A 27,947-nucleotide genomic window follows, 5' to 3' on the forward strand; every position below is an offset into this window, starting at 1 on the left:
TTCATTTGTGGGGGGAAAAAAGTTGCTATTCGACATTAATTTCAAACCGTTTGGTTTGAGGATGGTAAATCCGTGTATTTAAAAAAATAAAAATAAAAAAGTAAAGGGCTAATTACAGAAAACACAAACTGATTCACCAGCTGCTTTTTTTGGGACCAGCTGAATGTTTTTCCACAATTTCTTGCGGTGTGTCGGGGGGATAAGGCCGTATTCTTCGCTTCTTCGGGGGGGAAAACGGTCCCGGCCACAACATGCATCGTGTCGGACCGGAGGCTCGGCGTGAGCCCTGCAAATATTGACACGTGGGTGGGATATTTGGAGCCGCTCGCAACTAAAATAGCCTGCGGTCACTTTGGTTCAGTCCATATAATATTTTAGGAAGGCAAATATGGCTTAATGTGAAATGGGGGGGGGGGCGCAGACTTCTTATTTACGGCGGCGTGTCGTCCATCGAGATGCTCAACTCCGACATGCATTATCGATGTGTGTTGACACACGCAGACATTTATTTTTTCAATCTTTTGTCATTTGGCCTCACAAATTGAACTCATTACTTTCGTTTGCTCTTTTGGGCCTTGAGTCAAATTCCCAGAATCACGCGTACTAGCTTATGAGCTTCTTGGTTAATATCGGATGTCGGGGTTTTCTGAGAACTGAGATCCACCATTTGGTTTGGAAGACGGGGAAGGAAAGCAGCACTTGAGCGGTCCGACGATAGTTCAGCTTCCCCTTTGGAGCCTTTCGCAAAAGGTTAAAAAAGGGGTCGTCGGCTGTTTAGGCACTTTGACCCACCCTGACACGTTGTCAAGCGTAGTCGTTCCCAGTCTGAGGCTGGGAATTCCTGCGGGAAGTTCTGGGGTTTTGATTTTTGGCAAAACAAATGTTCATGTCATCGATAGGAAACAACTGAGAATATTGTCCGAGAACAAAAATCTCGTTTCAAGGCGGAGATTTTCCTTTCGAGGCTGGTGAATCGGGCAGGGAGGGGAAACTGGACGTCTACATGAGGTCTACCTCGCTATGGGTTCTAGTCATTGTATGCGGGCGTGGTCACCAGCGGCCCCTCCCCGTCGGACGGCGGGCTGGCAGGCCGGCCGGCCGCCGATCGCGTGACCCGCGGCGGGGTCAGTGGCAGCCGCAGGCCCGGACCACCATGTTCTTGTACTTCTTCAGGATCACGTTGGAGTTGTCGTCGAAGTACAGCACGGAGATGGCGTGCAGCTTGGTGGGGGCGCAGCACGGCTTGGGCACGTTCTCGGGGTTCATCAGGTGAACCTGTGAAGAAGACGGAAGTCACGAGAATCATAAGGATCAAGTTGGTCAACGCAGCGCCCCCGTGTAACTTTTGGTATTTGCGCCCCCAGCGTTTGCGAGTGCAATTGCAGTTTTACGCCACTGTCATAAAAACTCGGTCCGGCGTCGGAAAATAATTTATTTTACAGGACAAATGAGAACCTTATCAGTCACGTTTAAATATCAGTCTGTTACAAACGCAGATATAATGTACACCTAAGTTACAGCGCCCCCTTGCAGGGACCTCGTCGCTTCCCGTAGCAGCGGGCACCCAGTCCAGAGAGGGAGGGCTCGGGGTGCGACGGGGCCCCCCTGCTACCGGTGTAGATACCAGATGTGCTCGGCCTGGCAGGTCGGCTCGCAAGCACGAGTCAGAGAGTGAAACAAAACAGCTGCAGCAACAGCCATTCTCCATATTAACTATCAAAATGATTTTGAAGCTGTCACGTTGAGTTAAAAAGTTTGCGTCGCTTTAAATGAAAGACGCAAGGAGACGATACTTCCTGCCAGGGGCCAGCTTGGTCGCCACCTCACCAGTGTTTGCACGATGGCGTGGTTGGTGGCGTTCATGTGGGCGTTGAGGGGGAAGGAGCACTCTCCATCGCAGTAGTTGGCGGCGTAACCTTCTGGAGCGATGATCCAGTCCTGGGACACAACAAAAGCACAAACAAAACGGGGCTGGAGAGCGGAACGGAAAAGCCTGATGCGACAGAAAACAAATCACAGCCACCAATCAAGTGTTTCCGTCCAAATGTCATGGGGGATTTCGGGTCAGAAACGTCGCCATAAACCGAATCTTTCAATCGGTTGGGTTGGGAAAATTTTAACTATTGACCCAAAATCTCGATGTTCCAATAATGATTACTTTTCTTTCCAAGGTGGACGTGTATCATTAGACTATCCTTAATCGCAATAATTTGTCTAACAATTAAACGCCAAGTAAAATGTCGTGATGGTGACAGCCCAGGTGCTCAACTGAGACCGGTTGTTCATACAATGTGAACGTGTAACTAAGGGTTAGAAATTCTTCTTTCGATGCCTATATGCAGTACGCAACAGTGCTTTGAAAGCAAATACAGAATCCCAAAAGTGAAAATAAATACAAATACGGTTTGGATCACAACATATAATATAATTATATTATTATTATAAAAATAATAACATTAATATTATTATTGTTATTATTATTATTATTATTATTATTATGATTGTTATTATTATTATTATTATTAATAATAATAATAATAATTATAACACATTATTATTATTATCAATAATAAATATTATTATTATAATTATGTTATTAAGACACCTCAATTTCAATCCTATGTCAGGAAAGGCACAATTTTAGACCAAGTCTATTTATCTGAGCTTTTTGGGTTAATATGGAGCAGCCCCCCCACCCCACCCCACCAACACCACCACCACCACCACCACAATATGTCTGCAGAATCACTCAGCTACCATCTCTCGCTCTCTCTCTCTCTCTCTCTCTCTCTCTCTCTCTCGCTCTCTGACTTCCTCCCAGTCTGTGTTCCTCTGCCTCTCCCGCCTCGATCTCTCCGTTCTGCCTGTCCTTTTATTCTTGTCCTCTTTCTGATAAGGGTTGGGCTGTTCTGCTCTCTCTGTTCTCTCTCCCTCTCTCTCTCTCTCGCTCTCTCTTTCTCTGTCTCTAAAGTGTATTTTGGGGCTCTTAGGAGACACACACACACTATAAAATGTAACCAAAAAAAAAAAATGTAGGTCCCGAAAATAGCCCTACCTGCCATCCCAGCTCCCTGAAGCTCACGTAGAGCTCGTGTCTCCTGCACGCCGTCTTCTGGTCGCTGCTGTTGTAATCTGCAACACGAGGACAAAACACAAACACGTTTTGTTTGTTTTTAGTTTTTTTTTGAGTCCCTGTTTTTTTAAATAGCTCAAATGTCAGTGGTTTTAAAGGCGGGGTGGCGCAGATTGGTCCACAGAACCAACTCCCACGCTTCTCCGTATTCCCAGAACAGGGCGACGGGGCGAGCGAGCCTCCGTCTTCGGAGGACAAGCGTGAATTGAATCTTCAAGTCGCGCTGTTTCAAATGGAATTTGAGGTTCTCCCTTCATTTCAACGGGGGTCTCTTGGGAGCGCGGCGAAAAAGAGTGCCCCAGCGGTACGTCACAGCGCCGCTTCTCAAATCGCCCGATCGCCCGGTTTCTCAAACACAAAGGAGTGTAGGAATTGCTTCTATGAACAATATAACACGTGGGGAGTCGTGTGGTTCGGCGGATGTAACACTGAAAACAGGTGTTCCCCTTTGGTGTGTGTGGAGTCCATGAGGGAGTCCAGCTGTTCAGTGTCCGATCGTCGGGTTTAAACGGAATGCTGCCACAATCCCAAGAAGCAAACACTGCGGTGGGACCAGTCGTTACAAACCTGTTCCTCAAGCTCACGCTCAGGTGAACTTGAATAGTTCAGTCACCTGAATCGCAACTGCGTGAGGCAAAGGCGGGTAAGTGTGTTAGACATGTCATGACATGAGCTGTGATGTACACGCAGGCGGTCGTTATCGCAAAACAACCCCTGACAGGGCGGTCAGGGTCTTGTATCACTCTGAAGGGTGATACAAGACCATGCGGGCGTTGGCATTTAGGGGGCGTGAAACCACGTGGAGGTGAACGCAGGCCGAGAGAATAGGTCGCCCATGACCACAGGCAGCCTTTCCGTATGGCACAGTTAATCATTTGGAACCTGGTGCACTTAGGGGGCCTCGTGAATTTGTGTGGATTTTTTTCTTCTCTCGTAAAAACTCGTGATCGACGCCGCGCATCACTCACATCCCATGAATATCCCAATAATTAGGATGAGAAGAAACAAAAAGTCCCTGAGAGAACGTACGGAGTGCGCACGGACGTGGTGGGCGGAGGAGAGGAAGCTCGGACCTTGTGGTGTGGGGACTTCCGTGATGAAGAAGTTTGGCTCTCTTTTTTTGAGATTTGACTCTTTACGTGAATGGAATCCTCACAGGCTGCTGGGCTTGACACTCACAGAGTTTTTTATTTTTAGTCCATACCTACAACACAACGGACCAAATGTACGTAAGTCATCTTGTTACGGGGCACTACAGGGATTATCATCAGTACAAACCTGGTCTGATCAATGACATTATTATAACTGTTTCAAAATGCGGCTTTTTTTTTTAATTTGATATGAAATATTGTCATTGATATTGTAGAAAATTACCCATAATTGCTGTGATAAAATATATTCCTCCAATATCTATTCCTTCAACAGACATATCGAACACAACACCCAAAATGGGTTTTGGACTAAAGTCTAAAACAGCCGCAGGTTCAAGGGCTGATTTTTCCATCCGAGCCCTGTTTGGCGCCCCCGCAGCCTCCGGGAGCGGTGGCGCTCGGCTGTTTTCAGAGAGAGAGCTGTGCGCGGCTGAAGTTTGGAGACACCTCAGAACACACTGTCGTACAGATGCTCTCCGGAAAGCTGCTGCTGCTGCTGCTGCTGCTGCTGCTGCTGCTGTTGTTGTTGTTGCTGCTGCTGCTGCTGCTGCTCCCGGAGGCCGAGGCGAGCCAAGCCCGGCCCCAGACCCACCACAGCGGGATTTGCCGTTGCGATCCCGCCACTGCTGTAACGAGGCTACTTTTCCTTCCAGACCGGGTTTTGATTCAGCGTGTGAGTCGCTGCAGTGAGAGTCACGGTCAAAATAAGCAAATAACTCTTCTGCCGCGGTGACTCGCGACCCCTGAGTCGTTTAATACAGTATTTAAAATTGTATTCAACACATTCATAATCCTGTCCAGTTGTCTTCTTCTAACTGAGTGAAGGGCGTTTGAATGGCAGTTTTTGTTTGTTGCCGTGCCTGCGTTAAGTGAGGTGGGGAAGGGCCCACGACAACGGATGTCATTGAGAAATAACCCACAGCCGCTGTTGACCAATCGGAATCGAGCATTTTACGGAGCCGCGTCATAAATCAATAAGTCAATAAATCAGTATCCTGCATCTACTCCGCTGCAGCGGAACCCTGTGAGTTCCTGGAGGGAAAACCCCAACGGGCAACACACACTTTTAATCCGATAGCGGGAGAGAGGGACGCCGCGTCCCGCGCCACATTCCAGCGGGCGTGGACCCGTGCGAGGGCCGCGGCCGCGGCGGGCACGAGGCGCCGTGCGCTCACTGGAGCCGGGCGGCTCCGGGGGGGACGTGCCCCGCGCTCGTCTGGCGCCGGGCGCTCCTGAGCGGTTGCCTAATTCACCCCCTCCGCTCCCACGCCTTGGCGTAAACACACGAGGACACAAGCCGGGACGCGGTGACAACCGTCCCAGCCCGCGCGCACGCACGCACACTCACACACACACACACACACACACACTCCACCCTCCAGACAGTTTGTTCTTAATTATCTCCGTTCCATTCCCTTCCATGAGCACCGCTGTCCCAGGTACGGCTTTGGGTTTCTTTTTGGGGAGTGGAGAAGGTCATTCGCTGGCACCAGTCGCAACCCTGAAGTCAAGAGCACTGACACCGAGTTTCCACTTAATGTTTAGAGTTCTCCTTCGCTCCCTCCGCCTGACTTACTGTCCTCCTCTCCTGCCTCGAGGTTTTGATTCTTGTCTATCCGTCTCTTTCACCGAAAAAGGAACGACTGCGGCTGTGACCCTTCCTCACGACTCCACACAGAAAGTATCGAGCAATGCCACCATACAGATGTGACAAACGCTATTGCTAAAAAGGGCGTGGGAACGTATAGGGCTGTGCGTATGTGTGCGTGTGTGTGTGTGTGCGTGCGTGTGTGTGTGTGTGCGTGCGTGTGCGTGTCGATGGGGATTTGTCAGTCAGTGTCTGCAGCCACCCAGACTCTGGAGCTCAACCTCCCTAACTGACCAACAGCAGCTTTGTTTATTCAGCTGGAGTGGGACACACACACACACACACACGCGCGCGCGCACACACACACACACACACACACACACACACACACACACACACACACACACAGACGTGCGAAGATTGACCATCATTCACTCACCAGCAGCAAGTAGCGCGTACATACATCAACAGACAAAATGAAGACACGCAGTTGCATTCACTTACATCACACACACACAGAGCGCTTGGTCTTAGAAAAACATGGTGTGTGTGTGTGTGTGTGTCGGACAATCCACTGGGCTCCTTATTAGCGAGTCGGCTGGAATTCGACATGGCCGCCGCTAATTTCATTACGGTTTCATCATCGCATTGAATTCATTCCGAAACAGGCGGACACGCGTTCCTGCCCACACCCATGTGCCTCGGCTGGAGAGAGAGAGAGAGAGAGAGGGAGGGAGGAAGGGAGGGAGAGAGAGAGAGAGAGAGAAAAAGAGAGAGAGAAAGAGAGAGAGAGAGGAAATTGGATTTGGCAATTCAAATGAGAGCAAAAGGGAGTGAGAAGAGAGAGAGACAGTTAGGTACACTCCCAGGAATGGAGATGGATGTCGGGTCGCGGGTGAGATCTGGTTCCCACTTCGGGCGACACCTACTCAATACATTCCTGTCGCGCGCCGCGTGTATGTTGAAGTGAAAAATGAACATTCTGATGCAAAACGTGAGGGAGAAAGAAACTCCAACTCATGCAAAATCCCTTGTTCCCAACACCTCCCCTGGACTCAACTCGCAAATTCGAAATAAATCAGCCAAACGGAACTGTTCCTATCGGAGCAGAAACGTGGACTCGCTCACGTGCCCGGGGCTAATTCTGAGAGGGGACGGGAAATTAAAAGGTGAAACTTATCACGGCAGGAGGCGTGTGTGTGTGTGTGTGTGTGTGTGTGTGTGTGTGGGTTTGTCTACCGGTCTCCAAATTGAAGTGTGTGGTGGTGGGGGTTGTTATCCGTAGCCAGTGGAAACAGTCAGGTGATTCCCCGGGTCCAAGCGTTCCTTCCTGTCCGACGGGGCCGACTCTCAGAATGAATGTGTGTGTGTGTGTATGTATGTGTGTGTAAGTATGTGTGTGTGTGTGTGTGTGTGTGTATATGTATATGTATTTGTGTGTGTGTATGCGTGTGTGTGTGTGCGTGTGTGTGTGTGTGTGTGTGTGTTTTTGTTTTATTATACTTGTGAGGACCAGTCTCCAAAATGACTATTTTTTTGGTTTAGAACTGCACCAGAAACATGGGTCCTTACTTAGTTACCAGGTGCATTTACTCGGACCTCACTTTGATACTGGTACAAGAGTGTGTGTGTGTGTGTGTGTGTCGGTGTGTGTGTGTGTGTGTGTGTGGTGGGGGTTCGGGTTGTTATCCGTAACCGGCAGAAAAGGTCAGGTGTTTCCCCGGGTCCAAGCATTCCTTCCTGTCCGACGGCGCAAACGCTCGCTCTGAATGTGTGTGTGTGTGTGTGTGTGTGTGTGTGTGTGTGTGTGTGTGTGTGTGTGTGTGTGTGTGTGTGTGTGTGTGTGTGTGTGTGTGTGTGTGTGTGTGTGTGTGTTTATTACGCCGTCCGTCAACACGCAGGGAGAGTCGTGTTCCTCCGTCCCGACCTCTAAAAGCCTACAACAGTGGAACAGCGTTTGGCTTGAGCAGATTTAGGACCGGCTTCCTCAAATGTGGAAAAAGGCGGAGCGCGACCAGACCGAGTTTTCCTGTCGTTACGACGTCCGATTTAATGTTTGCTTTTTTTTTTTTTTTTCATAAGCTTGCAGGGTTAATTTTAACAGGGAAGACGGTGTTTCTCTCGGCGTCCTCCCCGTCACGCCGAACTCCTCAACTCCCGCGAACTGCGCGGGTCGCACTCGACCCCCCTCCACCCCCACACATTCGAAAGCAAACAAGGCCCCGTTCAGATTCTTACATCAGCCGCCTTACATCATCCCTGGCCGGCGCTCCGCTCTCACCTTTACTTTACATATGGAAATTAGCGGCGTGACGCCATGAGCCGCAGACAGAAGAAAATAATCGCCGCGTTCCGAGGAGCGCGACGCGAGCCCAACGAGCGAAAATGTTCCTGGGTCGGCGCGATCGCTATTATTTATTCCTCATTGACTACCACTGGCAGCCCTCGCCGGCCCGGTACAGTGCTTTCATACAGAACTTTCTCTCTCTCTCTCTCTCTCTCTCTCTCATCCACAGCTCATTTTCCCTACACCTCCTCCTCCGCAGCCCATGGAGCCCCCTAAGAGGAATAAGGCCGATATTTACCGCGGGCTTTCATTGAGTGTAAAGGCCGGCATTTGCGGCGGGTGCCCCAATAAACCGCCGTCTCCCCTTCCTGTCACATAAAAAAAAAAAAACATTTAACGCTCCCTGTCCCACGCGAGCTGAGCGAAGCTCCTCCACCCGAACGTCTGCTTCTGGAATAGTCATCGGCGTACTATTTGTTGAACATTTTTTTGCGACGTGGAAAGTCAGGGGATCGTGGTTGAGAAAGGCGACAGGTACAGATTGCGCCGTGGGCCGAGCGGCTCGCCACATAAATCCGAATAAAATCCGTTTTCCGCCGGTTTTCATGCGAGGGTCGAGACGAATAACTCGTCGAGCCGGGATGAGAACGGGATCAGCTCCATCTTAAACCCCCCCAGGGGAACCCGAGCCTAACCCTTGATCCTCCACACGAGGCCGGTACATAAGTGAACCAGTCCTAGCTCCGCCGCGGCTTCAAATTCGAACGGTTGACCGTGCGTCCAGAGCTGTCCCCGAAACAAGAGCCCGTGTTTGGGCCGGGAGAGAGGGACCCTTGACGTCGCCCGGCGGCGCTTACGCGACCCACGCGACCTCACGGCTGTGAGATGGGACGCCGGGGGAGTGTCTCGCGGAGACGGGCAAAGAGAGAGAACACCGCCCCGAGGGTCCGGGGTGTGTTTTGTTCCCGCTCCTTCGCGCACTCCCACCGACCTCTTCCGCTTGAAGTTTATCTTTCTTCCTGTCTTTCATCACGGCGGTTATTAAACTCTGCGAGGGAGCTCCGCCACGTCTAATTACTCCGACTCCGGTAAACAGGGGAAAAAAAAGAAAGGAGGTTCGGAAGAGGGGGCGGACGAGGTGTGCGCACATGGGTGTGTGTGTGTGTGTGTGTTGGGTGGGTGGGTGGGTGGTGATGGTGGGGGTGGGGGGTGGGGGGTGGTAGAGACATGAAAAAACACAGCTGGCCCAGTGCCGTGTTATTATAATTCCTCAAGCAATACTGTTAGCGTGGTCAGTCTTTTAGCTGGCAGCTAATGACTGGCTGGGCCCTAATTACAGGCCGCCAGGGCCACGCTGGGACGCAATACTCCTTCCCCGGATGGCTGTTCACCTCCCCCGCAAGCCAAAGAACCCGGGCCGACTCCCATTACCGTCCCCGGTCCTCCTCGCCCACGGGAACCCCCCCCAAATTACCTTTAAAGGTGTCTTATTGTTCCTTTCGGCGTCGGGGGGGCCGAGGTTTTGAGGAACCCGCGCCGAGCTCCTTCGTAAACCGCCGAGGCGGGGACGCCTCATTCTACTTTTTCCTGGTGACGCACTCCTTGCCGGCGCCAATCGCGGGGAAAGCGTAAATAGAGAAATCCATTAATCTGCCCGACGCCGACCCGCCGAGGTCAAGACGAGCCCCCCCCCCCCCCCCCGCGACCGTTTGGGTTCATAATAAACCAATAAACACTATTCTTACAATTTCTAGTCAGAATAGCGAGAATAATAGTATTATAATCTGAATAACATACAGATCAGAATAGTTTCTCTGCGGCCGTTTCAAATACTAGTAAAATACAGACGTAAAGATCAGCTGTCCAGATTAGTCACTATAAAAAAAAAGTTTGTGTGGTTATGCTGTGTTATATGGACTTTACGTAACATACGTTTTGAATTAATGTGCATAATAAACTGGACTATGTCAGGCACCTACTATCACTTCATAATGTTTAGAAGCGATATGAAAAAGAGTCAAAGTGAGAAAAAGTTGGCCCTGTCCTCACCGTTGGGAAGTTCAAGGATCGTGAAGTCGTTTTGTCCGTTAGCCTGCGTCGCACCGATGGAGCTTTTCCATCGGTTTGGGTGAAAACAAAGCATCACCGGAGGCACCAGTAGTTCACAGAAACGGGCTCATTTGATTTCGAGGCGGGGGAAGGCGTCTAAAAAGCCGCTCTTTATCGGGAAAAAAAGCTCACACCGCAGGCGACCTCTGATCACCGAGCTGGAAGACGCCGTTCGGCTGGGGGGGGGGTAGTAAAAGGTGTCGTCGCCCGGAATGGAACGAGGGAAACCCTCCTTTAGGGACAACGCCGGAAAGGTCTGGACTACAAACAGAGGGAGAGACGGGACTCCAGCATCCACATAATGTTTCTACCTCGACCGTTCTTCCTCCCCATCCATCCTGCGACCCCCCTCTCCCTCTCTCTCTCTCTCTCCCTCTCTCTCTCTCTCCCTTTCTCTCTCTCTCTCTAGAGTGAGTGATGCGGTATTGGAACCATATGCCGCGCTGAATTCCTACCGGATCCTCCCCGTCCCTTCCAATCCCAGAAGCCCCTCTGCTGGACCAGGACACCCGGCTGTCGCGGAGGTGGTGGGCTGTGTGTGCGTGTGTGCGTGTGTGCGTGTGTGCGTGTGTGTGTGTGTGTGTGTGTGTGTGCGTGCGTGTGTGCGCCTGTGTGCGTGCGTGTGTGTATGTGGGGGGCTCCTTCGCTTCCTGTGTATGATGTAAATATTTACACTCCCCGCCGTCCCGAGCGGCGGGTCTTGAAGTCTTGATGTTTTGGGTTATGTAAAGTCCAATCCTCCAAGACTCCCAAGACTTAACAGATTGTCGTTGTTAGACTCTCTCGGAGCAGATTTTTCAAGCAGATATCACAAGGTTTTCTCATCCCGAAGATCCGGCGGCGAGATCCTTCGTCAAAAAAAAAACAAAAAACTTTTTTTTTTTCCAACAGTCAATGGCCATTTCCCCATAGACGATCAAATTGAAAAAATAACACGCAGCAGGTAGAAAAATTGTTACCATAATCACTTCATTAAACATAGTGGAACACATATAGAAATGCTTTTGTGTACTTTTCCAAGCGGTCGGCGCATGGCTTGAGTTTAGAAGGGCAGTAAAGCCTTTGACGTCGCCTGATGCCTATAAGCACCATGGAGGAACCTGATTGGCTCATAACAGCCAGCTGCTTTGAGGCTATATGGGCCGTGATTGGCTGACGACACACCGGCGTAACGTGTTGTCACCGTCAGCGCATCGGAGAGTGCGATGATTCTTCGGAGTTGAAACCGGCGTCAGCTGTCGCTATATAGGGTTAACACGCCAAGGCTACCACCGCAGACTCTTTGCGGGCCCGCGGTGGTCGCCGATCCTCTGACGCCCGAACAAACATGCATCCGCCAAAGTTTGAACCCGCCGATCGGGCGAGACGGCTCAGCCTCGTCGTTTCCCCCGATACGACTCGAGCGGAGACGCGCTCCTCAAGCCAACGAGCGGCAGCTGGGGTTAGACGGGCGCTGGCGGGGCAGGGGCCAAAAGCTGCACATGTGGCGGACCCGGCCCGTCCTCTACAATAACACATCGCGAGTCTTTGTTCTCTTGTTTTGTTTTGCCGAGGCTTTTCATCTGGATCGGCCGACTGGGGGAGAGCCGGCAGGAATTTCACCTACAACCTCTGCAGCCTCCCGTGTTAACAAGCGGCGCACTGCGACCCCCGTCAAGCCGGACGTGACGACGGATTAAACCCGAACCGGAAACCGAAGCAGGACCCCCACTAAACAGGCACCAAAAAAATATATATACATCTTGGCAGAGAGCAAAAGCAAACTGATATAGCGCTCGTCCTACAAGGACAACGGATGCTATAGCCATTAGAAACAGAGGCGGAGGTGAATCACTTATCTGCCGAAGCCCCGGCTCGGATCCCGAGGCGCCCGGCAGCGAAACACAGCCCCAGTGTGCGAACGCCGGCTCGGACGCGGCCCCCGGCCTTCGCTATAGGGCCGCGGAGGGAGGTGTCTTACCGTGAGCGTTTTTTTTTTTTTTTTTGTTGTTTTTTTTTTTTTGCCTCAGCTGTCATATTAGCCCCGGGATCAGACGGCTTTAGCGCGAGCAACCTCTACCTACGCGGCCACACAATGGAGCCTCAGAGCGGAGCGGCTTAGCTGCGAGCGCTACAAAGGCGAGACGGAATTATGCAGTGGGTGAAAGGTGGGAGGATTAGGGCTTGATTTAATTTGAAGGGCTTTACTCGGGGGCTCATAACATCGAGGGCCCGTACCTGCTCATCACATCTGCTGCCCGGGCAGGAAGGAGGGTGGGGGCGGGTGTGTGTGTGTGTGTGTGTGTGTGTGTGTGTAGGGGGTGGTGGTGGTGGTGGTGGTGGTGGTGGGTGGGTTGATGAGGAGGCTGAGAAGATGAGGTCATTGGTTGAGGGAGGATTCTCGCTCTCTCTCATTCTCTCCTTCTCCCTCTTCACGTGTCTTCCGTTGACTTCATCGCTGTCACTTTCTGTAACTTCTCTCTCTCTCTCTCTCTCTCTCTCTGCCTTTCATGAATGTTAGAAAGGTTTTCTTCAACCTCTCTTTTACCTATAAGTTCTCAAGTCGCCTATATTGGTTCTGCCGGATTGATTCTGACAGAGGTATTGGGGTAAACTGATCACTTAGAAGACAATACGTCCTTTATCCCATTAGTCCTCTCAGTGACGCCAGCAAAATAGATTTCATTTTCGGCTGGATTCGTGCTTTAGTTTATGCCGTCCGTATCATGAAATATGTACGCGTACGTTGTTTCTTAGCCCTCTTTTAATGTCTCGGGCTTCAATACAAATGCTCAACCTCGGCTGCACAACAGAAATGTGTCTCGCCTTCGGGTTTTCCGGGCCCCTGACTTAGTTAGTAAGCTTTCACCTAATCGCACCCTTCCACACAACCTCACATGGAGCCGTGTTGCACGGTGCGATTTTACACCGTGGAGAAGTTCCAGCGTGGGCTAGCCTTGGTCGTCCGGAGAGCTTGAGGCGAGAATGAATTTTAAGTGTGCCACAGGAGCCGCAACACGGCTGCAACCTGATCCGTATTGTGCCCGCCGTCCGACCAAACTGCAACATACTGATTAAATGCCCGATGCCACGACTGCAGATCAGCTCAAATTCAAGAAAGCACTGGGAGTCCATAAACCAAGTCGGATGGGGTCGGAATTATCTCATACATTGCAATACTGTTACTGTACGACGTTTTTTCTGGCCAATTTTGACCGAATTCAGGAAGAGCAGTCTGGAGCTTACAGCGCGGGCAGAAATCGCGTAACGTACGCGAGCCCGGTCAGAGATCGCCCAAACACCAGCAACAGCTGTGTTTCTGTAGCAAACACCATGATTATGAGTCTGGTTTCAGTATCCTTAATCCATGCATAGATTAACTATAGCAAAACCAGATTTTTGACATCGTCCTCGTGCTGCGATCTGACATGCGATGTGGGCTGATTAGAGAAGGCCCGGCCGAAGTCAGGTCCAATTTATCAGGCTTCCTCGGAGTTCAGCCGCCCCGACCAGGCTTTAAACACATGCTGGCCCCTCGTCCGTTGATCTCAACGGGTTTCCGTGATCAGTTGTGACTGTCGTAGGGGGTCAGTGCGCAGTCAGTCGCGCGTGCTTCTGGACCGGCGTTCGATGCGGTCGGCTCGCATCCTGGAACGGGCACCCACCTGCCGGGCCGGGGCCCCGGGAGCCCTCCTGCGGCTGCGTGGAGCGGTTGCGGTTCTGCTGGCGCCGCTTGCCGCCGGTGGAGCGCGCCGTGCGGATGTGCACCTCGCTCACCTTGAAGAACGCCACCATGAAGGGCTGCTTCTCCAGCGCCCCGTCACGGCCCACGAGCCCCGCCTCCTTGGAGCTGATGCTGTGGCCTGCCGTGGGATTTGCAGACAATTTTTCATTTGTCATTCATTTGAAAATAGAATTGGGAGAGTGAACGTTGACATCCCGCATCCCCCCTTTTTAGTGTGCTACATTTCATAGCATAAAACTATACCTTTTACTAGACTACACTTCTAACATAAGCGGATTGGGTTCATTTAGCAAGCCCAAGCAAGAGGAACCCATCCACAGAACCAATCAGTTAAATGACCAGTCCCGTATTTTAGGCTCTTGTTATACCAGGGCGCTGGATATGACAAGTACTTTTACTTTCAATACTCTTTAGTACATTTAAGAGCTATCACTTACATACTTTTACTTGAGTAGAAATAGCAAACGTGGTACTTTCGCTTTTACTAAAGTTATTTTCTCTCAGGGTGTTTGTGCTTTTACTTAAGTGAGTAGTCTGAGTACACCTTCCACCACCATCCACAAAGTTTTGAAATGTTATGAATGTGACTTCCTCTCCAACTCCCCTGTAGCCAAGAAGCCCCGTGCATCCAGGATGACTTTCGAGGGCCCCCCCGGGTCCTTACCGTTGCTGGTCTCCACGCTGATCTGGAGGCCCAGGTTGTGCGCGGGGCTCATCACCCACAGGTTGCTGGTGGCTGTGATCTCAAACTCCAGCCAGCCCTCCTCGGCCGCCCACAGCCTGCGAGACTCCAACAGGAAGAGGTCTGCCTCTCTGAGAGGGAAAACAGGCGGGGGAAGGACCTTTAATGTAGACGTATTGCGGTAAAAATGATCGAAAGTTTTGGTTTGGCTCCAATAAATTCATGATGGTCGGGCCGTCCGCGATCATTGCCATGCACATCATTTTCGATGAGCGAATGTCACTTTTTGTTCATTTGATGTCACTCATACTATATGATCATAATAGTGTAATAATACACATCCATCGTATCAAGCTGAGCCATTTATTGACATTGAACATCGGGTAGCGAGTCATGACGGAAACGCACCTCATTCGTATTCTGTTTGTTTCAACATTTCTCACTCCTCCTCAAAACCCCGTTGACATTGGAATGAGCAGATAAACCTGTGATTGTAGAATCGAACGACGTTGCAAACTGATGGAGCTCAAGCAATCGATCAGGCGATTATGTAATAATTGTGTCAGCTCTACTCTTAATATATTATTATGAAGTTTATGGACACAGTATATTCATTGTCCGTCGTGTATTTAAGTATATATTGCATTTTACTATAATGTATTGTACATATGGCTTAAAAAGGCTAATATCATTTCCAAACAATTTAAATCTTACTTATATTTGGGTTAGAAGTCTCTATTTTAAGTCCCTGTGAAGTGAATTCAGTGATTTGTTTCTAAACACATTATACATGTCAGAAAGTAATTGCTGTGAAAAGGCTGAACGATGTACCGTTGTATTGAATTGTGGACTTAGACCGTTATACTGTTTCTCACCGTTTTTCTGCTCCGGATTTTTTGGGTGGGGCCAAATCATGACTCGATGACGGACAGGGGTTCACACCTGGCATGGCCCCGCCCCCGAACAATGCAGGCGTTTTCGCACCCAACAGTTGTGGGGACTCCCTGAGGGGAGCTAGGAACTGGGGAGCTCCCCTGAGAACTAGACACCTTCAAGGGCTGTTTTTCTGGTTGTACTGGCACTGCACTGGAACTCTGCAGTGACGTCATCCAGCGGGCTTTCAGCGTGAGTTCTGTGTTCCGTGTCATTCACTCCGTGACGTTCACTGATTTCGCCGTATCAGTCCACCAAAATCTGTTTCTGAACAAATTTTAGGCGATAAATTTACAATCCAGTTCCTGGATCTTCACTCATATCAGATCTACAAGACGTTGTTTAAAATGTTGTTGCGGTTTTTGTAAGGCGCAGGCTCGCATCGGTACAGCGCACGTTTTTTTTTTCGCTCCATTCAATCAATGTCGGGGGAAAATAAATAAATAAAAATAAATACATCCACAATAAAAACACTGTTTTTATTTGGGGTTTTTTTGTTTTGTTTTTTTTGGGTTATTCTTTATTACCGCTGAGTGAACGTGGGCTGCGACTCGACCGGGTGGGCTGTCCTCAGTGCGCCGGGGGTGAAGGCACCGTGGACTTAAGTCTGAACTCTTGTGCCGGTTAGTCCCTGCCCTGGAGAAGGAGCTAAAAGAAGAAGACCTGCCAGGCTGAGCGCATCTGGTACCTACACCGGTAGCAGGGGGCCCGTCCCCACGCCCTCTCTCCCCACGGCTCCTCCAAGCCGCGGACCGAGAGCTCGCTGAAGTGGCGAGGTCCGTGCCAGGGGCCGCTGTAACCTGGGTGTACATTACATCTGCGTTTGTAACATGGACTGTTATTTGAAACGTGATCGATAAGGTTCTAGTTTGTCCGGTGAAATTTTTTTCTTTTCGGACACCCGACCGAGTTCTGTGACAGTGGCGGAAAAATGCAACTGCGCTCACAAACTGCGGGGGCGCCAAATCCCAAATACAAAAAAGTTACATAGTGCCGCTTTAAACATGAATTTACCTACTCCAATGTAAACATTTAACACGATTAACATGACTGGGTGTAGTTTCAGCGTCTTCGGCCGAAACGCCCCCATCGTCTTGGAACTGAGGGCACCGCCTTTTTTCCCACAATTTCGAAACCTAATTTTATATACTTGGCAATCGTTTTAATCATTCAAATTAGCCCAGGTGGTTAATAACACATTCTTCCTAACAAATTCACAACACTTTTATTTTTACTTCACACGGACTCGACGCGTTAAGACTTAAAGACACACAAAAAAAAAACATCTGAAAAACAAGGCGGCCGAGAGAACGGACTATTACAGCTTTGGCCGTGATGAAAAGAAGAAGCAGAGGGGGGGGATGTGAGGGGGAAGACAGTACAAGTGATAAGAGGGCCCCGTCCTCCCTCTCTCCCATCACAGGCGGTAATGACACGGCCGTTCCTCCCCGCGCCGATAATCAAAGCCCCGCAATCACCCAGGTGTTCCGGGAATGCCCCTGCAGTCATGCGTCGGCAGCCCCTCTTTATTGGCTCATTAATGGGAGCATTCCTAACGGCTTCCGCGTCGGCCTGAGTGTGTGTGTGTGTGTGTGTGTGCGCGCGCACACGCATGCACGCACGCACGCACACACACGCACACACACCAACAGGCAGGCAGCTATACGCTTCAGCTCAATGGTATACTTTCACAGATTTTAACACAGTTCGGCCGACGAAGAGGCGCAGGGGGGTCCGGTCCCCCACCGGGCACCGGGCCCTTAAACGCTACTGTAAAATCCTCTTATTGAGTGACTGCTGAAACGAACTGGAATAATAAGGTCAGGGGTCAAAAGTTGTTGTTTTTGCGGTTGGGAGTATTTTTCACAGCCGGCGCGGTCGTTTCACATGCTTCTGTGCTTGGAGCGGCCGGGGAAAAAGCCCCGGCCGGGGTAAACCGGGGGGGTAACGACTGTGTCATAAAATACAAGGGAGATCAATGAGGGTATCAATGAGGGTTTTCCGCCGCAATGAGTATGACCGGCGTTTCGTGCATATTCCGATTTCGACCGAAATCGATGCCGTAAAAAAACGACGAGCGTGAAAGGAAAATAAATGCCGTGAAAAGCTTGAATAAAGTGTGAATTTGTTGAGCGTCCATCGGTCGGTCGAGGGAAATTCCCCGTCTATCCGAATAATAATGTGTCGCTATGTTCAATGCCAACATATTGGCATATGTGTTATCACACTGTTGTAAGCTCATACTGTGATAGTGGCACAGAATTCACCGCCGTCTTTGTGCCGTCAAAATGACACGGATTTGGGGTTGGTTTTATCCGGTCCAAGGGACGGGCGGGGTTCGCGCCCGGCAAACCCCGGCCCGAGGCGGCCGCGTCTTAGGCACGCCGCGTTTTCCAGCGCGGCAATCGCCGGCATTCCTCGCCCGCTCCGGGAGAAAACCCGGCTCCGGCCAAGTGAAAAGCACAAAGGGTGTCGACTTATTAAGCGCTCTATGATTACGGGCTCGGGAGTCGGAGACAGGGAGGCCACTTTTTAAGGGCGAGGCCGGGGTGCGGGAAACCAAAGTTAATAGGCTCCCTGCTGATACGAGATTGCAGAAAGGGGGGAATGTTATTGTTTTCCTTTCCCCCCCCCCCGCAAATATAAAAAGGCGAAAGGCCATACCCCGAGAGACGTTCGTCCCAAGCAAACGACACTTTAAACACCGATCTTGTTTTCGCCCCGTTATTATGGTCCCTTTTCGTCCGCTCCCAAACCCAAAAGGCCGGCTTTCTTCGGCGGCGGCCGGGTTTTCCCGCCGTCACCTCGTGATGGAGAAGCGTTAAAGATCGCAAACAGCACTTATCGGTTCGTGGGGCGACGAGCTGTGAATCTAGGATTCAAAAGCATTTTAGTCCTACAGAAACGCTGACGTGGGAGACAGAAGGACCTGTGCAGTCTCGAAATACCTCCAAAACGTGGAGGACCACCGCTTCAGGAAAGACCGGATCGGAAATCCCTCCTCCCGATTTTTCAATGGCAAAAAAAAAAAGGGCCAAATTATGAATCGTTATTTTAGAAAAATGACTCAAAGCTCCGCTGGATTCACTGAACATCTGGCCTGACTGATAAATGCATGTAAACTTCATTTGTCCGAGATTTAGAAAGAGAAAGGCCAGGTGTAAATGGAAAAACGACCGGGTAGTAACAAAACACCACTTGGCTCCGTGTGACCCGGACTTTGAGACGAAGCAGTTTGGTTTGGGGCTGGTTCAAGTTGGTTCTCATTGGTCAGGGCTTGACAAAACATCTCTGGGTGCGATCTTATTGGATGTTTATCTTCCGCTGGAGACGCTGTATAAATGTTTGGCGAGCGTTAGCCTCGCTCTCCCGGTGGCTGGCGGCGGCGCGGGGGGGTTATCGGCGCTATTTCTGCAGGACTCTGCGTTTTTTTTTTTTGCGTGATCGTACATTGTAAACATGGCACGAACGGTGTGTCCGTCGCTCCGTTTATCTCCCCGCTCCAGCACAGAGAGAGAGAGAGAGAGGGAGGGAGGGGGAGGGATATGAGAAGAAAGGGAGAATAACAGAGTGAAAAGCCTATTGAATGCATATGTGTGGTAGACGCATGCAGCACCTACATTACCCAGCGTGCACCTGAGGTACCATGCCTGACTCACACCTACTGCAGAGGCATTTCACAACACCGGTCAATAAAAGCTCAATAATATAACAACAAACAAAGAAAATGTGGCTTTCTAAAGTCATGAGTAAACACTTATTATTATGTTGACTTTTCCTAACAATACAGGGACTCATCACTTAACACCCGCGTTCTGTCCCTGCGACCAGGTCTTGAGGCAAATTGTTTGATAAGCGAGGACCCGCCCCCTTACTGTTATTTCAGTCTTGGAGTTTGCGAACGCTAGTGTGGTGAATACTGACCGACTGCGGGAACGAGACTGAGAACGGTGATGAGATGAGATGAATACAGTGTATATAGTATATATAGTGTATAGTGTATATAGTATATATAGTATGGTGTATATTGTGTATATAGTATACTGTATATAGTGTAAATAGTGTATATAGTATATATCATGTATACAGTGTATAAAGTATATGTAGTGTATATAGTGTATAGTGTATATTGTATTTATAGTATAATGTATATTGTGTATATAGTATATAGAGTGTATATAGTGTATATAGTATATATAATGTATATAGTATATATCGTGTATATAGTATATGTAGTGTATATAGTGCATATAGTGTAAATAGTATATATAGTGTATATAGTATATATAGTGTATATTGTATATATAGTGTATATAGTATATATAGTATTTATAGTATATATACAGTAGTGTATGTAGTGTATATGGTATATATAGTGTATATAGTGAACATAGTGTACATATTATATAAAGTATATATAGTATATATAGTGTATATAGTATATAAAGAGTGAGGCGTGATGAGATGCTTGACACTGGGATGGCGCGCACGCAGTGCACAGTACAGGCTGGTCGGAGAGCTGGTCGCAAGTCTGAACAGTGGTTAAGCAGGTAGGTTGTTAAGTGAGTAGTACCTGTAGTCGATTTTTTTCATTTCTGACAGCATCAAAAATGTTTTTTCTAATGAATGGATTTGTCTGTTTCATAACATCCGCTTTAGTGAATGAATTTTCGGTGTAAAATTGAATGGACTGCATCTCATATAGTGCTTTTCTAGTCTTGCAACCGCTCAAAGCACTTTATAATACATGTGCATGCCTCACATTCACCCAAACACACATCGGTGGTGGCGGCAGCCGTACAAGGCACATACACCTACTCATTGAGAGCAGTTAGGGGTTTGGTGTCTTGTTCAAGGACACTTCCACACGCTCCTGGGGATTAAGCAGGAACCCTCTGCTTACTGGAGGACCCGCTCTACCTCCCGCGCCACGTCGCCCCCACGTCAAATCCGTTTGCCGTCGAAACAATGCGTTATACTTATTCCTGTTTGAAAGTGATTATTACATCATCGTCTGATCGGAAATCGCAACCTTTTTTGCAGAATGGTCAGATTCCACCATCACATGATTCCATCCACATGTAAGGGGCCTTTTAAACCAGTATATCAATGAACTGCCTACCTGAATATGTTCAATGTCAGTAGATGGCTCTTCTGCAACACGTGTTATTACACTGTTATAAGCCTATGGTATACGACAGCAACTTAAAATGCACAAAAAAAGACAACAACATCTTAACAAAGGAAAGTTTCATGATTGTATGCTTGTATGATTGTATGCATCAACATCTTTGAGTACGGCTGTGTGTGCGTGTGCGTGTGCGTGTGCGTTACCTGTCGGTGTGCTCCTTCACCACCTGGTAGACCTTGAGGAGGAAGGTGTCGTTGCGGAAGGCGCGGCTCACGCACTCCTTGTAGAGGCGGAACTCGGCGGCGGTGACGGCCTCGCCCTCCGGGATCTGCGACAGGTTGAACTTGAACTCCTTGTGGTGCCGCCGCTGCGGGGAGAGCTCCCGGTCGAACTCCACTGCGGGACACAGGTACACACACACACACACACACACACATCTGTGAACACCCGCTTGTAGCCGACGGCAGAAAAAAGAGACTTCATCACATGGAGACGTACGGTATGATGGGTCTCCACTTAGACGTGGGTGGATACCCGCCGTGTAATTACGGTGAACGTTCGAGAGAAGAGTCTTGAGCTGGTTCTCAAATGAAGGCCTGAATGTGCGGTGCGGTGCGGGGGGGGGGGGGGGGGGGGGAACAGTCGGCGCTCCCTCGTTGTTTGTTTAGCTTTGATGTAAAGGGATGAACGATAAATGTCAAAGCAACACGGCCCAGGGTGAAGCAGCCCCGTCAGGAATAAGGAACAGCTGGTGCGCTCTGGCCCCCGGTGGAGGAGGCTTATGACTAACGCGCCCGGAGTTAAGGGATCGGCGGCCTCCACGGCAGGTATGCAGGAATACAGGGTTTCAAAGACGGTCGGATAAAAGAGACCTCGGCGTGTTATCGCAGGCGGCGGCCCACTGAACCGAGACACCGCCGCTTAACTGGCAACCCCCGGGTTCACCCCCCGTCCCCGTCCCCGTCCCCCACGGCTGGACGCCCGTCCCTCGTGGGTCGGGGCCCACCTTACATGACTCTTTTTCCGGCCGACGGCGGTCGACGGGTTTGAGCGGCGCGCGACGTCACGACCGACGCCTGCAGATGTTCGGGGCCTCTCCCGCGCGGCCGCGTGGAGTGGCGACCGCCCTCCCGGGGAGCGCGGATCTGAAGGTGGAGGACACGCGGTGCGCACGTTTTTTGGGGTGCTTTTCGTCGGCTGTTGAGTATTCCATGTGCGAGCTGAGGCTTCGACGGACGCACGGCAAAGGATTTGGGACGGGCGAACCCCGATCGCATAAAACATTGTTGGATGGAATCCTGACCGGGCCAAATTGCGGTGATTGCGATGATCGTGATTGACCGCATGGACTACCCCGGACATCCCTGGACTACCGCCACTCCGCCCTGGATTCCCAAATTGTTGCCCGGTCGGAAATCTTGAAAATCGCGTAATGCGCCCCTAGCTTTGAGAGCCCCCTATTAAGATCTGAACGACATTCATCTTTTATATCAAAATGAAACAATATATGACGACTGTGAATGATACGTATGATATTGTGAACGAACACTGATATTTATAGACACCGGCGCTCGGGTTGACTGTCTCAGCCGTCCGGGTGATTTTGCGTGATTTATACTCGGTGGACTAATTGGTTTTCGCGGCCTCTCGTCTCCCTAAATAAACTCTCTGTTATCGGCTGTCCAAAGCCAAAGCCCATGATTTCCCCCCTCCCCCACCCGGGCAGCAGCAAACTTTTATGCGTTTGGAGACCACTTCTGACGGCGCAAAAGCGACTAAAGAACCAACAAATGCGTGGTAATGACTATGAGCTCCCAGTGGAGTTCCCGTCTCAGCGGGAGGTTTTATTTTTCTCCCCCACAGACACAACACCACACGGAGACAGAGGGGAGGAAAACGGAGGAAAGAGTGAACCCTGGGACCACAATGTGGCGGTGCTGGATGTAGACATACCGTACAAACACACACACACACACACACGTATACTGTACATTGTGAGAGACAGCCAGTCTTAAAGGGGACCTATTATCCTCCTTTTCAAAAAGTTAATATATGGTCTCTGAGGTCCCCAAAACCTGTTTTTGAAGGGTTTTTTTGGGCTCAAAATACCACTCAGATTATGCATCCTCGCCGTTGTAACATGCCTCAAAACCATAGAAACGGCCCCTTCTAAAACGGGCTGTTTCTGCGTGTGTAGATTTAAATGTCAACGAGCGGCCGGGCCCCTCGTTGTGTGAGCGAATGGGATTGGGTTTTAACTCTCCGTTGCATTTCTCTGTAAACTTTCACTGATTTCACCACATCAGTGCACAAAAATATGTTTCCGAACAAATCTGAGGCGAGAAATAAGCAATCCAGTTGCTGAATCTTCACAAAGATGTCCGGTCACCTCAGACATGATAAAACACCGCAGCGGATAATGCCTCGCTTCTATTGGCCGTGCATTTGGGCAGAGGCACGTGATGGACCGCGTGTCCTGAGCGCCAGTTGCTCAGTCTTCCGGAGACGGCAAGAGCGCTATTGAGGCCCCTCCCCCTAGTTGAGGTCCCGTTCGAAAGACTCGGTGTGCACCTCATCGGGCCGTTGGACCGCAGTGCTCGGGGCTATTGTTTTGTGTTGGTCCGACTGCAGTGGATTATGCAACCCACCACCCAGAAGCAGTTCCCCTGCGCAGTATTACGGCTAAAAGTGTGGCACAGGCGCTGTTTACAGGTCATCTCCAGAGTCGGGATTCCGAAGGAAATCTGACCGAACGGGCCGCTTCCTTTATGTCACGTACACTTCGGGAACTTTAGGAATTACTGGGCGTCCGCTCAATTTGGACCAGCGTTAACAATCCCCAGACCGACGGCCGGGTGGAGCGCTTTAATAAAAATGCTGAAAAACATGATGCGGAAAGTTCGTTCACGAGGAGATTCCCGTAAGTGGGACGGGTGGTTGAACTCCACGGGACTTTCTCCCTTTGAGCTCCTTTTTGGTGGGAGACCCCAGGTCTAATTAAAGAAACCTGGGAGGGAGGTCGTAGCACTAGTGAGAATGAGACACAGTATGTTATGGACCTGAGAGGAAAGTTACATGGGCTGAATCGGGCAGTTATCACGGGAGGAATTGCTCCGGGCTGGGGAATGTCAGCGGCACTCGTACGACAGGGGGGCCCGGCGCGGACAATTCACTCCGGGAGACAAGGTGTGAGTGTCGCTCCCTACGTCCGGCTCTAAATTTCTTGTAAGGTGGCACGGCTCCCTCGCCCAAGTCGGGCGGTGGGGGTAGGTGGCGGACCAAAGGCCGTGGTTAAGCCGCGGCTGAAGACGGCTGCACGGCTTCCTTCACACAGCTGCGCGGCTGCCGCCCAAAAAGGCCAAATTAGCCCGCAAGCGCTGATTGGTCCCGATCCGGAGCAGGGAGCTTTCTTAATGTTTGTCCATCTTGCAGAGGGTGATCGGCACTCGTGGTGTCGGCCTTGTAGGAGCTACTGAAGCCGTCCTTCCTCCCGCGCCCAAATGACTTATTATTATTACTGTTTATCGTTTTTGCCAGGGAGCCTTTCTGTTCCCATTTATTTCATTAAAAAAAAACACGCCATGTCGTCACCACAGGGCCAGAAAGACTGTGTCTCTCTCTCCCTAAACCCCACCAGTGGGTAGAGACACCCAGGCCCGAGTAGGCCCCACCAGAAAGCCAAATGTATGCGCACATGTAAAAATGTAAAGCGCTGAAAAAGTGAGTTTTCCATCACGGGTCCCCTTTAAGAACTGGACAACAAGTAGGAGCAAGTGTAGATTTACCAATAAAAAGTTGATTTAAACTTTTTCCAGGACCGCTCAAGAAGAAAACTAACCGCCGATCGCTGAGCGGCCATGAATATTAGTATCAAAACAAAGCGAAGGTAATGGTATTCCATATGGTTTAAAAGTTTTAAGAGAGCGATGAAATGATCAGATGTGTCTCACATTGCTGATGTGATCCCATTAGCGAGTGTAAATTGATCCCTGGATCCAGGAGTGGCTGATGGGATTTCCATGTCTCCTCTATGTGCGTGTGCCTGTGGGTCCTTCCTCCTTGAATACAGTTTAGAAAAGCATGTATACCATGTGTATATATTTGCCTGGAGATGTTTTCGCTCTATATACTGTATGTTTATAAGTCAAAAATCCAATTTCTCTCTGAAACGCGTTCCCACGATGCAACCCCTCTGGCAGAGTGGGCCTTCATTTTGTTTTTTTTCGGGGGGGGGGACGTTTCTCACAGAATTAAGGGGTCAAAGCTCTAAACCTTGTTTTCGAACTTAAAGTGTTTTAAGACTTTGGAATCTCGAACCTTGTCTCACAGGGTGATTGGTTCCAATGAGACAATCTTTTTCGGAATGATCACACTATAAAATAAAATAAAATAAAATAAAATAAAATAAAATAAAATAAAATAAAATAAAATCAGATTGCTAGCCATTTATCTATTGCATGCTGAAACATGTTAGATGTATAACAGCGGTATGAGGTAGGTAGGTAAGTAGTAGTTGGGTAGGTAGGTAGAAGGTAGGTAGGTAAGTAGTAGTTTGTTAGGTCGAGGGAAGGTAGGTAAGTATTAGTTAGGTAGGTAGGTAGCTAAGCTGTAGTTAGGTAGTTAGGTAGAGGATAGGTAGGTAGATAAGTAGTAGTTAGGTAGGTAGGTAGGTAGGTAGGTAGGCAGGTAGAGGGTAGGTAGGTATGTAAGGGATGGGTAGGTAGGAATGGAAGTAGGTAGGTAGTAGTTAGGTAGATAGGTGGGTAGGTAGGTAGGTAGGTAGAGGGCAGGAAGGTAGGTAAGTAGGTAGGTAGGTACTGTAGGTAGGTAGGTAGGTAGGTAGAGGGCAGGTAGGTAGGTAGCCAGGTAGGTAGGTAGGTAGGTAGGCAGGTAGGTAGGTAGGCAGGTAGGTAGGTAGGCAGGTAGGTAGGTAGGTAGGTAGGTAGGTAGGTAGGTAGGTAGGTAGGTAGGTAGGTAGGTAGGTAAGTAGGTAGGTAGGTAGGTAGGTAGGTAGGTAGGTAGGTAGGTAGGTAGGTAGGTAGGTAGGTAGGTATGTAGGTAGGTAGGTAGGTAGGTAGGTAGGTAGGTAGGTAGGCAAGTAGGTTGGTAGGTCGATTTCTAAACTCCTAGAATGTTGACAGGCGGCTGCCCAGAGGGATCTGAGAGCTCGCCTCATTGTCACAGAAAGAGCAAAACTTTTAGCTGAGCAACAAGTATCTCTGGTTTTGTCTAAATAAGGCTTAATGGTGAGTTTCCACCGGCCGTGAACTGTGCACGTGAAATTGCGCCACTTACTCACTCATTCGTTTCAATGAGGCATCACATTTTGTGGTGGGCTGCTTGGAAGGCGAGTGCTGAAAGCCATTGATGGGAAGTTAACTTTATGCAAATGAAATCCAGAGCAGGCGCTGACACATGAAATATCAGGTGACTGTGTATGAGACTGACATCTGATACACAAGCAACTTATGACTGTTTCCCCCAAGGAAATAAAACGTGGAGAAAAAATGAATAGCCGCTGTCTGGATTCCCCATTCTCCACAATAAGAGTCTGTTGTACAGAGACAAATGGAAAATGGAGAGAGCTCCGTTGCAGGCGCTGAAGAGGGAACATCACGCGGGACGATAATGAGATGAGGCTTATATCAGACCAAACTTTCAACATCATTACATATCACATCATTATTAGGCCAGTCTAAACACATTTTCAAACAGTTCTATTACTTAATATAAGGTCTTTCAAAAGTCTATCCTCCACTGATATATGCATACTTTATACTATATATATATGTATATATATATTTACGTATACATACACATCTGATACATGCAGTATATACAGTATATCTGATAATAGTCCACAGATTCAACAACCAGCACCCAAGTGTGAGACACACATATAGAAACAAATTCAGTGTGGGTGTGTGTGTGTGTGTGTGTGTCCCTGAGTTGGGTTAGCAGTTATATGGATGATTGATAGATATACTGATTGATTGGTTGGTTGGATGATGGATATATGGATGGATGGACAGATGGATGGACAGACTGATGGATGGATTGATGAATGAATAGATGGATGGACAGATGGATAGACAGATGGACAGACGGATGGATGGACAGACGGATGGACGGATTGATGAATGGATGGACGGATGGACGGATTGATGAATGGATGGATGATGAATGCACGGATGGATGGATGGATGGATAAGTGGATGGCGTGTCAATACCAAGACGCCATTCACACAAATTGTTAGCTCTTCAGAAGTCCGTTCTTTAACTTTTAATAGCTATAAGGAAAATTTACAACTTTGCAACTCACATAATGAATTGATTAACTTCATGAATGATTAACCATGAGAACCAGGGGATGTCCTCCAGTCCAGCTGCCTGACGGAGACTAACAAAGTTTTCCCATACACCACGTAGTCCCTCATCAGTCTCCTACTAGCACTGGAAACCGTCACAATTCAAGGTATTTCAAGCTTGACGGCCAAGACCTACAGCCCAGGTGAGCCCAGGAACCATTAAAAAACATTCCAGCGCTCTTATCACATATGGACGAGGGCAAAATAAAGCCAGGAAATGTTTTGGATCCCATGTTACACCGACCAAGGCAAGCACGGTGACTCCCTCAGTCCGGCCAATCACGTCCGTCGACTCAAACCTGGTCCCCAGGCTGAGGTCCAGATAAAATAACAGTGGGAATAATGGCCGTGGCAAAGCTCCAAACTGCCGATTCTGCCCCTGCGTCGTCTTTGAATGAGTATCCGAGGATATTAACCAAATTCGACGGTTTCTGGTTACTGGGATAATATCCCCACATTATATATTATTATTGTGAGGTCAAACAATCAAGAGTAATTGCAAGGGGTTTTGGTTTGACAATGGGGCCGAGTTCCCTTCCTGTGCTCTGTGCTTCCCGGGCGGTCAGAAAACCCCTGATGGGTGTTATTTAAGTCAACGTGAACTCAATTATTTATGGCAGTGTTTTATCATTATCTTTCACCTATTGCTGCCCCACCCCCCACACACACAATACATACACAGATGTAGATATCCATATATCCTTATAAATTCTTTACCCTAACATATACAGCCCACTTCCAATTATCCCACTTATTTTCTGCACACGGGCGTGCGCACACACACACACATGCACACACACACGCACACTCACACACACACACACACACACACGCACATGCA

At 49.3% G+C, this 27,947-nt stretch overlaps 1 protein-coding gene across 1 annotated transcript in view; it reads right to left on the reverse strand.

The window, feature by feature from the left end:
* Nucleotides 1–1,033: 1,033 nt before the first annotated feature.
* The window catches only part of bmp6 (bone morphogenetic protein 6), a 51,901-nt gene continuing 24,987 nt past the window's right edge, over nt 1,034–27,947 (reverse strand). The window contains exons 2-7 of the mRNA XM_080019844.1: nt 20,942–21,134; nt 14,657–14,805; nt 13,913–14,110; nt 3,056–3,132; nt 1,828–1,938; nt 1,034–1,275 (exon numbers count right to left, since the gene is read on the reverse strand). Coding sequence (XP_079875970.1) covers nt 1,126–1,275; nt 1,828–1,938; nt 3,056–3,132; nt 13,913–14,110; nt 14,657–14,805; nt 20,942–21,134 — 878 coding nt within the window. The 3' untranslated portion in view covers nt 1,034–1,125. The remainder of the gene's footprint in view (nt 1,276–1,827; nt 1,939–3,055; nt 3,133–13,912; nt 14,111–14,656; nt 14,806–20,941; nt 21,135–27,947) is intronic.

The sequence above is a fragment of the Zeus faber genome (assembly GCF_960531495.2).
Source record: "Zeus faber genome assembly, chromosome: 19".
Lineage (NCBI taxonomy): Eukaryota > Metazoa > Chordata > Actinopteri > Zeiformes > Zeidae > Zeus > Zeus faber.